Source organism: Frieseomelitta varia, unplaced genomic scaffold (assembly GCF_011392965.1).
Source record: "Frieseomelitta varia isolate USP_RPSP 00005682 unplaced genomic scaffold, Fvar_1.2 scaffold_337, whole genome shotgun sequence".
NCBI lineage: Eukaryota > Metazoa > Arthropoda > Insecta > Hymenoptera > Apidae > Frieseomelitta > Frieseomelitta varia.
This window is the reverse complement of record NW_025110076.1, coordinates 96,956-115,531: the sequence shown is the minus strand read 5'-3', so window position 1 is coordinate 115,531 and position 18,576 is coordinate 96,956. Positions and strand designations below refer to the sequence as shown.

General features: G+C 31.8%; 1 protein-coding gene and 1 long non-coding RNA gene across 8 annotated transcripts; one reads left to right on the top strand and one right to left on the bottom strand.

The window, feature by feature from the left end:
* The first annotated feature begins 213 nt into the window (after nucleotides 1-213).
* LOC122530281 (synaptic vesicle glycoprotein 2B-like) lies at nucleotides 214-16,070 on the top strand. Of its 4 annotated transcripts, XM_043657101.1 has the most exons (12): nucleotides 2,418-2,859; nucleotides 7,710-7,997; nucleotides 9,325-9,472; nucleotides 9,555-9,735; nucleotides 9,825-10,146; nucleotides 10,233-10,391; nucleotides 10,459-10,547; nucleotides 10,619-10,783; nucleotides 10,852-10,971; nucleotides 11,049-11,432; nucleotides 11,499-11,688; nucleotides 11,791-16,070. In XM_043657101.1, exons 2-11 carry the CDS (start codon nucleotides 7,710-7,712, stop codon nucleotides 11,677-11,679), a joined length of 2,037 nt encoding a protein of 678 aa, XP_043513036.1. In that variant the 5' UTR covers nucleotides 2,418-2,859; the 3' UTR covers nucleotides 11,680-11,688; nucleotides 11,791-16,070. The 4 variants fall into 4 exon arrangements, with proteins under 4 accessions (XP_043513035.1, XP_043513036.1, XP_043513034.1 ...); XM_043657100.1 differs by lacking the exon at nucleotides 2,418-2,859 and adding an exon at nucleotides 214-1,127 and having other exon boundaries at nucleotides 11,499-16,070; XM_043657099.1 differs by having other exon boundaries at nucleotides 2,419-2,859; nucleotides 11,499-16,070.
* Nucleotides 9,783-18,142, bottom strand: LOC122530299. Of its 4 annotated transcripts, none has more exons than XR_006306956.1 (3): nucleotides 17,702-18,142; nucleotides 10,049-10,165; nucleotides 9,783-9,990 (listed from the first exon to the last, which is right to left on the bottom strand). It is a non-coding gene; the product is annotated as an uncharacterized LOC122530299 (long non-coding RNA). The 4 variants fall into 4 exon arrangements; XR_006306955.1 differs by having other exon boundaries at nucleotides 10,049-10,160; nucleotides 17,702-18,043; XR_006306954.1 differs by lacking the exon at nucleotides 17,702-18,142 and adding an exon at nucleotides 16,316-16,603.
* Between the last annotated feature and the right edge of the window lie 434 nt (nucleotides 18,143-18,576).

Here is an 18,576-nt window from a genome sequence, read left to right as displayed (position 1 = left end):
AAAAATGTGTCAAATATAACTGGAGGAAAATACGAGCGGGTAGGTCGACAACCCTTGCCAGCAAAGGGTCTAGATTTGGAAGACCTCGGTATATGAGCCATTCCACAAACACTCGTCGAGTTGATGTTGAACAAGGGCCGAGGGGAGGCACAGTGGTGCTTTTGCTATATAGAGCGAAGGTGATTCTAGCTGCTCGTAGTTGTTTCCTCAATCGATACACGCGCAGTGTTGTTTGCCTCATACTATGGAAATGTTACCGAAGTTGCTCGTTTTCAACGGGCATCGAAGAAACTTGTAACACCAAGATGCAAACGTCACGAAATCATTCGAACAAGATATCAGACGACAAATGTGAGATCGTGGAGATCTGAAGAAGTTGCAAAACGGAGCTATCACTGCGAGAAAGGGTTCGAGGGTTCTCGTATCAGCCACTTACCGTCCCTTTCATTGATTTCTAAGACATGAACACCGCGCGCAAAAACTCGGAGGTGTAACGTGATTATCTAACAAACTGAAAGACTAATATAAAAAGTGTACGTGTTTTAATTGTAAATTAAGAAGATCAGATTAACAGGAATTTTCCTGCTGTGTAAGACATTTTCGGTGGATTGCCGGCTCGAGGTAGCTATTAGTGGCTGGGGCAATGCTACGTTAGTCGAATACCACGAGATTTTAATTGAGTTATGGTCAGTCGAATTCTGTCGTGCAAGTGATCCACTTCCCGACTGAATGAAACTCTACTCGGGCACTGGTGTCGTTTTAACGATCGTTTGCTATCAAACCGATCCTAGGACGCATCCTGCTACAAAGTGATAAGAATATGACGAGGAATCGTACGTTTCACGCGTGATGTTACGGTGTACGCGGTAAACAGCTGTTGTCAGAGTTTCTCCGGAGAACATCGACAGCAGCTTCCTAATTGAAATTGCACGTCTATCATCGACGATCGAACAATTCGTTTGATCCCAAGCGAAATTGATAAGCGGACGATCGACAACCGATGTTTCTGGTCCAATGTGTTAATCGTCGTTGAACGACACGCTCAGCAAATCAAGTGATGGAAAAACTAACTGTTAAAACGAACGTGCGGAAGGTGTTACGTTTCGCGGAAATCTTCTATTAACCAGGTAATACGGCAAAAAGTGCCACGCTATTGAAATGAGTTATTTTAATATGCGAGCACACATACTTAGTCGCGTTCCTATTGAAATTCACGTACGTGCTTAAACATGTACGACAAGAGGTCCACAGACCTCGAACCGCGTATAGTGTGTTAAAAATTGTTCAAAGATATTATTAAAAGCGTTGGAAATAATGAAAACTTTCAATACTTATAAATATTTCTTTTTTTTTTTTTGTGGAACTTTAAGCCAACAAAATCGCAACTTGAAAAATTACTACTATTTTCAAAGAGAGAAACTTATTGTGATCATTTTTTTATGCGTTCCAAAATTGCTTAATAGAAGTTATTAATCTTCTTAACAATCAATTCTATCTATTTTATAATACAGGCTTTTCAACTACATTTTCAATCAGGTTTAAAATATGCTCCATCTTTAAATAATTATTTTTAATCTGCGCGTACTTTACTCCATTTTGCAAATCAATTTCATTTCCCTTCAAGTTTCATTTAAATTTAAATTTGACATCTTTGGTGGAGCATTTACCGATTTCTGATAGTCATAATAGTATCTGAATTTATTTTATGATACTCACTGCTGTGCCTCTTTTATATATTCCATTTTGCAAATCAATTTAATTCTATACATAAATGTCAACATGTCTAATTATCAAACCTACATTTGACATTATTCCAATCAGATTTTGAATTTTATGTATCTACTATAATTATAATTATTATTAATTAATAATAATAATTATAATTATAATTTGTATTTATTTGAAACAGACGTAATAGTAATTTTTATACAATTTTAAACTTGCGTGCGATTGATTTTGTGATCAATCTTGCAAATCAGTTTTATGCCTACATTTCATATCGTTTCAATCAAACTTAAACTAAACGTTTAAAGTGATATAATTACCAATTTGCGACAATCATAACGGTAATTTTCGCACAATTTTAGACTTTAATTTTGTGACTCCGTTACATCTGCACCTCTTCTATTCTACTTTACAAATCAGTTTTATCTGGTAACGTATATCAGCATAGTTAAACATCATGTCTGTCAATCTAATGCAATGCGAATCAGCATACTTGAACGTAACATTCAATGTGATAAAATTACCAGTTCGCGACCAATTGTAATTACAATTTCCATACTATTTTAAATTTGTCCGAGAAATTTTGTGACTCACTGTATCTGGCTAATTACCGCTAATCACCAATTAAATACAGTTATCGTCGGCGGTATTTAAGTCCATGCGTATCACTGGTGATCTGTGTTGCGCACGGACGTCGACGTTTTCCACGCGAATATTAAAGCGAACCGAGGTAGGGTGTTGCAGTTAGTGAGAGACCGGATCGCACGACGCGTACATATACACGGCGGGTCTGTCGCGAAATTTTCTGTTATGCGTCACAAGCGCTACAGAAATTCAACGAGTGCGGATTGTAATACGTTGCCAATCGAACACGTGTGGCTTCTATTTCCTATCTGTCGGACGCCGATACAATACTCGCGTAATCGTCATCGTCATCGTAACAGACGATCCTACCTAGTTGCGATTCGTGTACGGAGACATTTCGACGAGGATAATCAATTTTATCAGAAAATACACGCGTTTATAAGTGTACGCGTCGCATTACAAGGAGCATGTGATCTAATCTAGGGATTTAAAAAAGAATAAAGACGAACAGGAGATGTGAGCTTCTCCGTCCTTTTGTTATTGATATCGGTAAGGAGATCGTGTGATTCATTTAACGTACCTTAACTCTTTCACGAGTGAGTGTTTCTAGTCTGATAATCTTCCAAAGGAAGTGTATATAGTAATTAAAACAGCGTAGAAATATATTTCTTTTCGGGCGGTTTTCGTGGAGGAGATCCTTGGTTTGGGTTTAATCCTTTTAGGATTGCTTTTCAAGTCTAATCATTTTCTGGAGTGTTTTATATCATATTTATATTAATATCATATGTTGTTCGAAGAAGGTGTAATGTATTTTTAAGAAAGATAAATACGTGTATCATTCAGTTAATTAATGTTAATAGCCTACGAGGAGAGTTATTTACTAATTATTAAATAGTATAAACACATTCGTTCGAGCGTTTATCATTTAGTTGATTAGTAATTAATAGCCTACTGTTACTGTTTCAAAGAATTACTGTTTCAAATGATTTAAGCAAAGAAGAAAATTCCAAACAAATTCTACCGAAAGCAAACGCGTACAATTGATTAATAATTCATTAAAGCACAAACGTCGGATACGCGCAAAAGGATTAACCGGGGAATTTTATTTTTCAATTTGTTTGAGATTCTCGCGTCTGATTCGTTTTTATGCAATTCGTACACGGCGTGTAAATTGGATGTACGTGCGCGTAGATACAGCCTGTTTTATCACGAAAGTGTTCACAAATATTTGTCTTTCTTGAATATTTCGTAATCCGAGTGTTCGTCAACTTCCTACTGCATCGACTGCTTATGTTGTTTGAAATTTCACAACAAGAATATTTTTCTAATAATAATTGTATCTTGCTAAATATTTAATAATAAGCGTGAAATACGCGTTATCAAACGGCATGATGATTCAAAGAGTCGCTATTATCTCATAGATCAAACGATCAATGAGAATGAACAAATATCGAGTATAGGAAAAACGAACAAATATCGTGTGTATGATACTCCGTTGACGTTTATTACGTGACTACTTTATCCACTGTGCACATTCGATGTCCGAACACGATATAGCACGCGCGATCAACGAAAATTATACATTTATGTCCTGAGCAAGTTTCAGGGATGAAAGTTATAGGCGATCAAATACATATATGTATATACATACATACATGCGTTTTAACTATCGCAATTCTTGGAACCACTAAAAATAATTGCGCGCCAGAAAAGTGATATAAATGTAGCATATTTTTTTTCATGAACGTTATAAATTCAGGAAACGACAGGTAAGATCCGTGTTTATTTAGAGGATTTTTTAATGAATTTATTACGTTTGTACGAGAGCGTGTCTGACAATATGCTTTGGTATGCATGTGTCGATGTACATGTATAGATTTTGTTAAGGATAAATCTTTTTCGATTAAAGTCGAGATTTGTAATGTTCCTTGTTTCTCAATTAATTCACATTATCGAAGTTTGATTTCAATACCGTAGTTGTGAAAGACAATTCCAAAGATATTTGGATCAGTATTTTTTTTCTTTTAACCCGGGACTACCCACGTGAGGGTCTAGTCGCCGGGATGTACCTGCGCTAGACCCCCAGGTGGGTAATCCCGGGTTAACGAAATAAAGTACATATTTGTAATGCTATGATAATTTCTTTTTCAAATTGTGCAGAATCTTTTAATGTCTAAATCATCTAATTGTACGAGACAATGTTTGATTATATATTGTTACCATAATTCAATTTAATTATTTATAATTTATTGTTATTATTATTTGATTTAATTTAAGGCATCCCGTAATTCGTCATGTGAAGAAAAGGAACATTACGTTTTCCTACTTGGATTAAAATTTTAGAGAAAATTAAAAAATTAACTCGAAAAATTAAATATTCGTAAATCGAAAGAAAATTCTAAACACTACTTAAGAAAAACTGCGCACGATAAATCGTATAAGATCCCAATTTCTTGAAATAGAATATTTAGGATATTTGTTTTGTTGCTCAATAATTGCACAACAGTTCAATAATAGTTTTTTGGCAATTATTAAAGGAGCAGATTAAACTTTCAATTTATCATTTTATTCGCGTAATTGATGTTTCCGGTATTCTTTTAATAAGAAAATGACAACATCTAAAACTTGTCAGTTATATCCATGAATTTTTGAATAAAATATTTAAAAAATGTATAAATATATCTAGACATGAAATACATGAATACACGAAATAATTTTCGAAAATTATTCTGTGTTTGTGACTATACTCGTCGTCTTTTAATTTTAGCTACACAATTAGCAGGTTAATTGTTCAAAATTTCAGAATTTCATCGCTTTGTATCATTTTTCTTTTAAACCTTTCAATCGCAGCAAAGTCAATAGTATCTACCATATATTGATATTCGATTTACGTCAATATATAGCTGGCAAATTTCCCTCCCTCGAATATTTTCCCTCTTTTTTTCGTTTCTATCAATTAATCATCCATCGACCAGAGAGAAATGAATGAAAAATAGAAAAAGGCGAAGCGTAAACGCGTGGGAGTAGAGGCACATCGCCGTGCTAGAGGGGCGGGGAGGGGGAAAAGAAGTGATAGGGGAAAAAGTGAGAAAAATGTCAAAAGAAGAGATACAAAAGGTTGCGGAAACGTAGACTTTCCGTTATAGTTAACAATGCCCACCTCGTCGACGTTGACGCAAGGTTGACACGTGTAGTTGTGTGTAAGTTAAATAAAGCTACATACGTGCGGACTGTATATTCATAGGCAGTGTATGATCGGACTTGTATGAGTCTGAACGCGAATCGATAAATTAGCGTGCCGACGTGTGTGTTTGATGACACGTTTCGAACTCGTCTAACCGAGATAATAAATGCCTACGAAAAATGCACGCTCCGATGCAACTTTTGATGACGTAGTCATCGGTTGACGCAAGATGAATATTATGTGCAAATAAGATATTTCTAACGTCTTTCGACAAGCTTTTTTTGCGTCAGTAAATGACGACAACTTTAAATCTGAATTATCTTTCTCGTAGAAATTTTACAAATTTACACAATGCAACGTAGATTTTTCGTGACTTTATACGAAGTATATGAATAAATGTGTTTCCTTATGTTCGATATACAGGGTAATTCGCGCAATTGTAACAATCTATATTTTTTTTTCTTTGAAGTTAGAAAAAGATATTAGATGAAAAACACGAATGCTTCAAGATAGACTGTTGTACATGAAAAGCAAAAGCAAAGTACAATAATGCATGTGCATTATGAATGAAAGCATTTCTCTTTTTATATATGTATATTCTTTCGTTATTTCGCATAAAAAAGATATTACTGTCATATGATACAGGAATGACTAGTTTGAAAGATATTTCAATTTTGTAAAACTTGTTTCGTAAAAGATAAGCAAAGACATTATGTATTATACTACTCTTGATACTAATTTTTCATGTTCTGCAACTATCTGCAAGATAGTGTTTAAATTCATCAATTATTGATTATGTCATTTTAATACTTTTTTTATGTAAAATGATGAGAGAATTTGATGTATAAAACAAAAAAAAAAAAAAATTTCATTTAGAAAAATGAAATTACATTTGCGCAAGGAAGATAACAATGACTATGTAGTCATAGGTACACGCACAATTCATCTTTTCTATATAATATTTTTCTCTATCTCAACCAAGAAAAGAATATAACTTGTTACAGTGTGTTTGTAACAAAATATTAAAACTATGTATTACTCAAGCAGAGAAAAACATTCAATTTGTACTTTATCAATAGGTTCCTTAATATATATTTATAGCAGTGAACTTTTCATTGTATAAGTATAATATAGTACATAGTATATCTTTTATATATATTATAATATAGTACATAGTATATCTTATCATAGTAATATCTTTTATAGTATAAGTAATAAATCTAATGTTAATAGCAATCGTTAGACTGTGAATACTGTGGTACTTGTGAGTAAATTTATCTATTTTATCTATTGTACATAGATAAAATAAATTTGGATAGACTTCATTCCGTTAATTATATTTATAATAATTAATTAATTAATTTTATATTATTATAATAATTTGCAAAAGAAAATCAAATTGTTATATATGAAATAACCGATTTTACAATTGTATGAATAATTTAAAATTTAGTAATTTTTATGAGATTGGTATTTTATGAATTATTGTATTATAAAAAGGTAGATTCTATGTATACTACAGAGATTATCGCAATTTGAAACTTCGATAAAAGTTGCTCGTAATATTAATACGGATTATTGAGAGAAGAGATGAAAAGAGAGAAGCTACGTGTTAAAATTATATTTAAAAAATACGAACATCAAGAACAGTAATAATTATATTTTTTTTGAAAATGTATTGAATTAATGTTATTAATTAAATAATGTTCTTGATCAGCGCTCTTTTCAAAAAAACTTTCATTAGAAATTTGACCATTTCATCAGTAATGTAATATTCACAGTCTAGTAATAGCTAATTAACATTTAAAATTTTAAATGTAATAGAAAAACAACCTGTAGAAAAAATAAATGTGTAATAAATAGAGTGCGGATTTTTATACAAATTCATATTTTCATAGATACAATTAAAAGAGTAGTCTAATTATAAATATTATAAATAACATTATATTTTGGATATTTTATATCATGTTTGTATATATTAAATTTCATATCATAATTCATATATTCATAGATAGAATTAAAACCTAGTCAGAAATTTGTTTTACTGATTGAATATTATATAAAAAGTGCCATATTTCGGATATTTTGCGTTATGCGTATTTTATGCTATTACGTATTTTTGTATCTTCAAGTTTCTTACGGTTGTATGAAAATCCGCAATCTACTCATAAATAATAAGTATATAATAAGTTCTTACGTTCGTACGATGTTGCAGATGGTTTGTGGCAGTGCGAGGAGTCCCTCGTCGGAGGAGGAAAGCCAGTGGCTCGTTGGTAGCGGGGGTGGTCCCGCATCTTCCAGCGGTGGTGCGGTATCCGCAACTGGAGAACGCTCACTGACCATTAGAGGAGGATTATACACCGAAGAAATGACAACTCAACCGACGAACGCGAACGCGGCAGGTGCAAACGCGGCCTCAGCCGATTCCGCTGAGCACGATCTCATTGACTCGACCGCCGATGCGACACTTTTAGCACAATTTCACGAGGAGGCTATCAGTCAGGTATCTTTGCCTCTCGCCGTTTAGATTACTTCCAAGTTTAGTTTTCCAATCGAATGCTGTGTGCGTTGCAACCGTTGTGAACTTCATCCTTTTCATCATTTTTATCTTTATTATCATTATCTTTTTATTATTTTTACGTTATTTTTATTTTTATTATTTTTATATTATTTTTACTTTTAAGTTAACCGTTAAGTTATTTTCCATGATGGACGTACTTCCGTTTCAATTTTATCAGGAAGTTAGACTCGTGACGTCACAACTCATTTTGCTTGTTGAAACAAAAAACCGTTAAATTAACCCTCTGGTGTTGAGTCTGTGATACTCGTAAATATTATTGCTATTTGTATAAATTCGTCGCCGAAGGATTAATACTGTCTATGTTGGAATTTAATATCGACTCTATTATTGGATACGATCATAAAATTTCTTAGCAAATTCTCGTTTTATAGCCATTTTGAGCAAAAAGAATCGTCCATGATAGATATATAGTGACGCTGGTTCACAATGTTAGAGTGTCCACTTTCAATAAGAAATATTTGATGTAATTTTACTTACACGGGGTTGAATTATTACTGTATTCAAACTTCACTTCACGTATACGACAATATTGAGCACTTTCACTAATATTCCAAGCAACGAAATTAAGAAAAAGTCGCGAAATTCGGAAAGATTTCATTACCGACACGCACACCGTTCCGGAAGTTCTCGAGTAACTAAAATTTAAACGACAATCGCAAGCAAATGGCGATTATCGAAATGTATCGAAGTATCGATTGTCGATCCTTTTCTTAACGTCCTTTTCTGAAGCACAGAGCATAGCCGCGGGCCAATGAGCTTATACATATTTGAAATCTCTATTTACATTGGCTGCTGCATCTTTTTCGACACATCGAAATTAAATGTTGAACTTTGGTTAATCGAACAACAAAAACATAACCTACAGCAAATGGCGTCCTTTTTGGCCAAGTTATTTTCTTCAACTATTTAATTAGCTTTTCACTGCCGGTGTTTGAAATTTCCTATAGTGGTTCGTCCAACATGGACGAAGTTTTAGATGAATCGATTGTTAAGACAAAATACGAATCGAGAGAGATACCGGGCTATCTGGATGATTTCCCAGTAAATACATTTGTTTCCTATAATTTATTTGGAGGTTACACTTGTATTTTTATCAATTATAACTATACAAATCTATATGCTATTATCCAGATGAATTTAATAAACAATAATACGAATAACTTACTATTTACTGTATATTATTTGGAATATTTCTGCCATATGTCATCGTTGTATATCAAATTATATTAATCTGTTAATTATTTTTCAGGCTGGTGTTGGTTATTTTCAAGTATTGGCTGCTCTTTGCACTGGCTTGAGTCTTGCAGCAGATACTGTTGAATTTTTTGTTGTACCATACATTTTGCCAAGTGCAGAGGTTGAACTGTGCATCGAGGACAATGAAAAAGGATGGCTCAGTTAGTTTTTATTTCATTACTTCTTGTAATGTACTACCTCTTAGATATTTCTGTTCTTAATTCTTATGTGTTTCTATTTTAGGCAATATTACTTTAATGGGTCTTGCATTAGGAGGATTGTTTTGGGGTGGCTTAGGAGACAGGATTGGTAGACGCAGATCTTTATTGTCTGCAATGTCTGTTCATGCTTTATTTAGTGGTGTAGCTACTTTCATGCCAACATATGGAACATTCATGTGTGCTAGATTTTGTTCTGCAATTGGGTAAGAAATGTTGTTTTTTGTTTTTTCTTTTTTATATTTTAGTACTATAAGCTCATTTGATATGAATTATTTATTTTATTTCACTACAGAGTAGGAGGATCTTTACCATTAGCATTTGCATATCTCGCAGAATGTTGTCCAAGATTAAGCAGGAGCAGATGGATTGGTTTGTTAGTAGCAGCAGGAGCACTGGGAGGCGTATATGCAGCTCTTCTAGCGTGGGTGGTGGTTCCTACAACTGGAGAGATGGTGGTCCTTGAAAACAAAGAACATTTCAGTGCTTGGCACCGCTTCCTTTTACTTTGTTGGTTACCTGCATTATGCTCCACTGTTGGACTCATTTTTCTACCAGAAAGTCCAAGATATTTGGTAGAGGCAGGCAGAGATGTAGAAGCAATGATGGTTTATCAGGTATTTTTTGATATCTATGCTTGAGAAAATGAAAAATGATTTTATTTTTAAAATTAAAAATATAAAAAATTAATATATTTTTTTAGAAAATATACAAAAAGAATAATTCACGGAAAGGTGCAACAGGTGCACAATATCAACTTTCTGAATTAGAGCTTCCAACCAAAAGGCCTCGTGGTTTGGCACCTCCATCTCCTACTAATCATACTAGTGTTTTGGCTGACATTATTTATTCTATTGAAATGGTATGAATTTTTTTTTATCTTATGTCTTCAAAAACTAATAAATATTTAATTTTTATTAAATTTCTAGTTTTGGAATTCCTTCTTGGAATTATTTATATCGCCTCATTTGCGCGTCACGGTCGTGCTTATAATTATTTGGTCAACTGTATCATTTGGGTATGTATTTTCATTATATACGTTCTTATCTTCTCTTAATATCTTGTGATACTATATTATTTTACATTCAGATTATATGGCCTTATGGTGTGGTGTCCTGAATATCTCAAACTTTTACGTGCTACGGAATATAAAACTCATACTAAATTGATTTCTGGAGAAGAATACAACGGGCAAACATTCAACGGTTCTTTGGAAAATTGTCAATATAAAGATTCGATATTTTTAAACTGCAAGTAAGTAGATGTAGCAAAAAATATGTGAAATAATACTGAACTGAACTGAATATGAACATTTGTTTCAGATTCACTAAAATGGTATTCAGTCACGTAGATTTCGATAATTGTACTTTTCGATCTGTAGAATTCAGTAACATAAAGTCTAGTAAAACTCATTTTACAGATAGTGTTATTATGCATTCGAAGTATGTATTTAAAATATTAATATTCAACAACGATGCTTCTTTTTCATATAAAATACATGATTGTTTCTGACTTTTAGATTTGTAGATACAGATCTATCCGCACAAGTCTTCACGAGATGTAAGTTGCAAAATAATACAGAGTTAAGTTTAAGTGGACCGTGTCCGACTCTCGATTTGGATTATAATATTTACATAGAAGAAGCATTACATGGTCATCTTGTTGCTCAATTGGCATTTGTGCCTGCTGCTGCTTTAGCAGGATTAGCACTCGCCGTGCTGCAACGGCCAAAAGTGATTGGTATTTCTTTGTTTTTCTCGTCAATAACTGCTCTGTGTTTAATTCTGGTCGACACAAATAGTTCTGCTGTACTTGGCTTCGAAGGTGGTTTTATAGCAGTTTTTGCTATTGCTTGGACGTCTCTTACCTTGGTTACAGTTGAGAGCTTCCCTACTCATTTAAGGTAAATTTGATTTTGATTATTATTTTGTTAAAAAGAAAAAACTAATAAAATATATCGAATTTATAGGTGTACTGGTTTCGGTTTTGTAGCAGGCGTTATAAGGTTATGTGGTTTAATAGGAACTACAACTTACAAAACCTTAGTTGGCGCACCTCTAGTTGCGCCTGCACTGTTAACTGCATTACCCTTGTTAGTAGCTAGTGTTGCAACATTCAAATTGCCTCATACACATACAGTTTTCTTGTAAGAATCGCAAGTAAGTGGTAAAAAATGCAAATGTCATGCAAAAGACATTTTTAATTTATATTTTAATGAGTCACTTGTGGATTGACCTAATATTTTTATTCAATATTCTCAGACGATATGAAAGATCTCATGTTACGTTATGAAATCTGAAACTTCGGTTTCAACTAGAAATGTTTAAACGAAAATTATGTAAAGTGAAGTGTTTTAGACAAGTGCAAATTTTAAAATTTGCAAATTTAACAACCAATATTCTTCTTTTGAAGTGTGACTTCGTACAAAGTGACATATCCTAAACTAGTAAATAGAACGATAAATCGTGGTTTACATAAAAATTTGATTATTTAAAGCGCACAGAGGTTACAGAGAAGCCGTCTCGTACGCTAGGATATGGACTTTCTACAAGATTTTAATAAACGTGTTTTAAACGCTGACGAAGGCCATTGTTATAACAGAAAGATCTTAGGAAAAAAAAAGAAAAGACAAAGGACGTGTGAAGAATTAATATTTGACTCATATTACACGAAACCTCATGTAATACTTGTACTCCGAAATTTCACTCCATCTAACTTCAAGCCATTATAAAACTTAAAAAAAAAAATCATAAAATACGCAAATGTTTATAAAGCTATTTTAATAGGGCAATAGCCACGAAATGTGTCAATTTTGATGGATGTTAAGATTAAAAGTTGTCATCCACACTGATGCGTCAACATATAACTAGAAAATTGAACACTAAAAAATTTTGCTTATTAAAATTGCATATGAATATTCAGGATAGAAAAATATGGAATGTTATTGTTCATAGTGCATAGACTTTTCTTTTGTTTATAGTTAGACTAGAGAGATTATGCATGATTCCAAAATTACTACATTCTAAGTAATTCGATTGAGAAAGTTTGCCAAGGACAGTATCATGGAAATTTTTATATTTACGATTGCTACATACGCTTTTGCCATTTGAGAAATTAAATATATATGTATACATATACATATATATCTTAAGGAGATAGATAAGAAACCTCGAATCGAGTAATAATAAACTCTTTCTACAGTGAAAGGAAGGTAATTGAGCAAGCAAAGACATTATTCGGTACTTTTGCTTTTTAACGATCAACTAGCTTACATTCACTTTAGACGCTAGACTCGGCTAAGAGGCATTATCCATGTAACTCATGTAAATGCTGCCGTTCGAATCTTAAATTCTCTCAAACTGAAGACTTGGAACTCGAGAGATAGAAGCTTAGCTTCATTTATTATAAATTCGAGAGATTATCGCCTCTAGTCAACTTTTAATCAACTTTAAGCTTACAAAATACGAATGAACTATAAAGAAAGGAAATACGTCGAACTTTCTAACACTTGTAAACGATGTAGATCACATTATTTTCTACAAAATAATGAATGTAAACTTAATTACCATCATAATTGTAAAGATTACTAATTGCATTTTGGAAATACTTGGCTAGAATTTTATTGTCATCGCGGGAAAGAGGCCGTGACGACATGCCAAAGTTGAAAAATACATTGGTTCCTCAGAACGGATGACTATTTTTAGGCAATAAGAACGTAAAGTAAGTTTTACGATATGATTATCGACATATCTCAGTCTTATTGAAACTTAAAATACATTACTAAGTATTTAAGGAAGTTTATTAGTGAGATAAAGACAAAACTGCTGTTGGCAAACTTAATCACATAAAAATCTACGTCCCATCATGGTTAGTGAATTTTTCATATCAAATTGTTGGTATGTAATTTAAAAATACAAAAAAAGAAAAAAATGATGTTAATGTTATGAATCAAGCGTTACGATTAGCGCCATTTAACAAGAAGTAGAAACGTGCGCGTGTTGAAATTTTATTGTTCGCACAAGTTTTCGTATAATAACCCTATTTTTTATCACGAGGCAACCACGTGATGATTTTAGTGTCTAAAAGAACTGCTGCTCGTTCCTACTTCCGCAAACTGTATTTGTAAATTTGACAATGATGTAAGCCTGTGCTGGCATTGCAAGACAAGAATAATTACAAGAATAAATTAATTTTCTTGTTTTGCTTGACATGATAGACTTGTACTCGCAGAATTAAATTTTTGTAACTTCTTTGATTTTGGGACCATATAACATCATAGTTAATAGATTATCATAAAAGGTCTCCAACGAAGTTTTTATTAAAAAAAAAAAAGCAAATTGTCAGCACACGGATTTCCACGTGATTAAATTGTACTACTATACTATCAAATTCATCGTCGCCCGTAGATAATATATTTTAATCGACATATCACTTATGAACGAGCACTTTAGATTCGTAGGCTTTAATTAGACTATCGACTAAACGTATGTAGAATTATGTACCAGGAAACGATGAATCAAATCGGTAAAATAGCGGTATACAAGAAAACTACTAAATAGTCACTAAAAGTTGAGGATCTTTTGTTTAGCGAATATAATTAATTATCAGTATACGGATTGATTATCAGCGGATCGAACAATGTAATTATGTTAGATTATATTTTAACATGAAAAATACTCGTGAAAATTACTCGAGTGATATTTAGTGCAATGTTATATTGTTAAGTATAATTATTTTATTTTTATCCTGAAGAACAATTGCACGAATATAGACGAATGTTTTCGTTTTGTTATATTGTGCACTGGTTTCATGAAAAAATAATTAGTCAGATATTCAACTCTTGAAATATTGGATTATATTATGCAGAAAGAATATCATGTCATTGATACATAATAATGTTATGTATTCAGTAATATATTTTAAACTAGATATTTATCTCTTTGTTTTATTTTATATGGACTGAAAATAAGGATCAGTTGATAATCACCGTAGCTTTTGCTTGTTTTTATAACAGAGACTGTTTTTTTTTAAATTTTTAAATATGTAATATTTAATTAATTAGAAAGACACGAGTATGTCGTCCAGTGATAGAAAGAACTTAATTCTGGTTGCGCTTTCTACCAAGTAATTTCTATGATAATTTAATATCGTAAGCACTTGATTAGTAATTGCAATTTTTATTTTCACTTTTTAAAACTAAAATGTTCTAAATTACAATATTTATGTATAGCGTTTTCAATGCATGTATGTTTGTTTTGAATAACTTATTAATGTTTTCATAATTGGTTTGTTAGTCACATGTGAAAAGTTTCGGTCATTTCTGTGAATGAAAGATAATATTCATCAAACTATGCAACCAGTACTTAAAAAAAAGTAAACTACAATACTATTTGCTAATACATTGAATCATTAAGGAATATTAATTTGAAAAAAGTAGCAAGAGTATTACGCGTGTAGAACATTCGTTCGAACACTCACGTAGAACATTCAGTCGATTTATTAGAGACTGTTAATTATAAGATAGACTCGGAATAATGAAGTAACTTCTCCCTTAAACATTCGAACAATTGCATTAAAAATTTATTCGTTTTCGATACTACATTACAATAACAGAAGTAATGTTTTCTTTTCTTCGTACGAAAAAATTTAGTACTTTAACTTTTTTGTATACGAAAAAACTTCGACGTTTTAAAAATCGAAAAGACCATTTGCATGATTTTCTAAACAATTTCTGAGAGCTTCGTTTTTTCGAAAGGTGACAATGGCTGCGATTTTTTAAATAGCTTTTTTTTGAGGGACCCAAAGGAGCAGAATGTAAAAGAATAGGATAACTCGGATGCTTCGTATAAGATACGTATGCGGATGATGAATTGGTTAATTGGTATTACAGCAATATATGTATACGTAAAAAAAAAAAACAATTGTTGAAACAGTCGCAATTATAGCTTTAAGTACATATATATTTATCTTGCAATACTTTTAGAACACTCATTTTACGATGGAAATTTGTATATAATTTGTAAGGAAAAATCTACATGCTCTTGCAAATTTTATGGCAATATGTAGTAAATTGTAATATTAACTGTCATAATAATTATCATTGTTATCAATGTCATGTATGGCTCAGTCGATTCAATTATTGAATTCAATCTCTCAAATCGACACAACTTGTATATCATAAAAAAAAAAGACATGAAGTTTTAAGAGAACTTCAATATTCTTTTTTAGAATCATTTATAATAGAATCGTTTAAGATTGTTTAAAGTAAAATAATAACGCATAAATGAAGTATTTGTCGAATCATTACGAGCAGTCGCAATTCGAAAGCCGAATTGAATACTATATATATATATATATTGTATGTACTATATATATATATATATATATATATATATATATATATATGTACCATGTATGTCCTTTATTCCAGTGTAATTCTACTACAATTGATCGCAACATTCAAAAGTAGCAGGGACATTCAAATTCGTGATATACTGTATTCGCTCAGCTTTTTAAGTTAGTAAAAAATATATTTGAAGCGGTCAGAAAGAATTTATTGTCGATATAATATGTGTCAACACCTCTTATTTATATCCTAAAGTAAAAAGAATTTCTTTTATTATATTATTATTAAATAAATGAAAGATTAGACGAATGAGACAAATAAGTTTATTAATTTTTTCAATCATATTTATTATGCAATTGCTTCGTGAATGCAAAAATTCTTCTTTTTTAATTTTTTAATCGATTCTAGATTATAAAAGTTATTGAGAAATTAAAGCTTACCCGATTAATATGCTTTCCAAAGCTGATGCTTTCGATTATTTTCCAACCTTCAATTTTATTTTACAATTTGAACGTAGTTCATGGGAAGCTGTATTACTTGAGCAAATGCTTTGATGTATTCAGTAGAATTTATAAATTTTTATTCACGTATTTCGTAGATTAAACGAGACAGAGAAAGAAAGCCTAGGATCTAATTAAGAAGACAATTTTAAAGCTTCACAAATTAATTCTTGCAATTGGTTCTTTCATAAATGAAAATTTGACCGGTTGTGAAAAACTATCACCACGTAGCGGTGAAACAGTGAAACTAATCGTTTGAAATAAAAATCATAAATTTCTTTATTTTTTTTTGTGTGTATATTTAAATACATATCAATAAATTATATATTTTCTGCTATTAATAAACAAGGCAATATACGATATTATCTCAGATGTTAATTATAATTAATATTAATCAAAATTAATATTTTTCAATTTATTTAACTTTGGCGCTGATTAGTATCAGTATTTTACCGATAGATAGCGTCATCATAATTCACACTTGATTGATGCGATTAATTAATTCTGCGGAATATCAAAATGCAATTATGCAGAGAAAGTTCCTCGGAATTAAAAATTTAATTTAGTTGTCGAAATGTCAAAACATTTGACTTCTAAATCGATGAATTTAATTTTTCAATTTCATCATGAAAATATTAGTTCTATCTTTCTACCACTACGCGGCGATAGTGTTTGAATGTCCGAAACATAAATCAATCAAATTTTTATTTGCAAGAAAAAACATTAACAAGATTAATTTGTGATCTTAGTTATATTACAGTGGCAACATTTTTTCTTCACGTTATTTGAACTTCAAGAACGACATATAAAAAAGTACAAATTTGTCACTGATTATACATACAGCTGATTATATACATACAGCTAGGTATATACATATATAGTTCCTTAAGTTAATCTACTAATTGAAAAAGAAATAGAATTTCGACAGTTTTATAACTTTATATTTTATTAAAAAGAAATGTTCAATAAATGTTCAATCAAAGATTATCAATTAATTTATAATTTAATAGATAAAAGAGGATTAATGTGTCGGTATAAAGAACAGTTTCTTCTTTATCGACAGTAAGTTTTGAAGAAAATTATTTATCGACCAATTTTAAATAACAACTTTTTTAATTTTCCCATAAAACAAACATGGAGGATTATTAGAACACATAGATGCTATTGCATACCATGACTACTTAATAAGGTAAAATTAATTACTTTTATAATTAAAACAGACGAATAATTCAGGACAATAATCTATACTTTGAGTTATTAGTTAGAAACTAAGAGAGTCATTGTTGATATAGTAGATGCAAATATTTAAAGAAATACTGGCTATACCTGCAATGTTCCTTTGATATTTCCGGCCGATTTTTGACCTTGAGCTTGACCTTGGGTGTGTCTCCTTAACACAAGAAGTAGTACGAAGATAATCATGTTGAACGAGCCCTGACCTAACCTATTCTAGGCTATGTCTCTGTTCCTTATATACAGACAAAGCCTAGGAGAGGCTAAATCAAGTTACTCTGCCTCGTAGAAACAAACATCACATCGTCATTTTGTATCTTGCTACGTGCATTTTTTTTTTTTTTTTATGTACTTTTCCACATATATTATATTTTATAAACCGATTTTTCATGGAAATAACTTTTTAGTATATCTTCTTTTTCTAACGTTTGATCACTATACCAATTATCTCTTTTTATATGCAATGCAGCCTTTAAAAGACGTCAATCTTGCATACGCAATTTTTTCAACGGAGCTCTTTTTGCGACAGTGCTCCAGACCGGACGACACAAAGAAAGCGTGTCATGCCTAAAAATACGCGAGGCACGCAGGTAGATGTGAAGAGGTCGTAGGGACTGGGAGGGAATAAAAAAGGTAAAGGAATTGCACAAGAGCAGTGATTTGGTATTCAAATCGTTAGGCATGTTCCCGCCTCTCTCGCAGCACAGGTCCTCCTCCCATAGCAATAATATGAAGGCCTTCTTCGTTTAAATGTTTTCACTTCTTGTTCTTCCTCTACCTCCACGTCCTCTATCCTTTGCCCCTCCCTCCTACCTCTTTGCGTTCTCTTCTTCAGCCGTTTCTTAACGTTCAATCTTTTTTCCCTCTTGTCACACTCTTTACTTGATCACCTTGCATTCATTTGCATGGAATTATCATTCTTGTTTGTATTATCATTTTTTTAAGTACTCTAATTTTTTAAATTGTTG

Excerpts from the sequence above, each read along its gene's own strand:
- LOC122530281 (XM_043657100.1), top strand. The coding sequence starts at position 7,710 with ATGGTTTGTGGCAGTGCGAGGAGTCCCTCGTCGGAGGAGGAAAGCCAG. Across the intron at positions 10,548-10,618 it reads TGGTCAACTGTATCATTTGG|ATTATATGGCCTTATGGTGT; the intron begins GTATGTATTTTC and ends TTTTACATTCAG. Across the intron at positions 10,972-11,048 it reads AGTGTTATTATGCATTCGAA|ATTTGTAGATACAGATCTAT; the intron begins GTATGTATTTAA and ends TCTGACTTTTAG.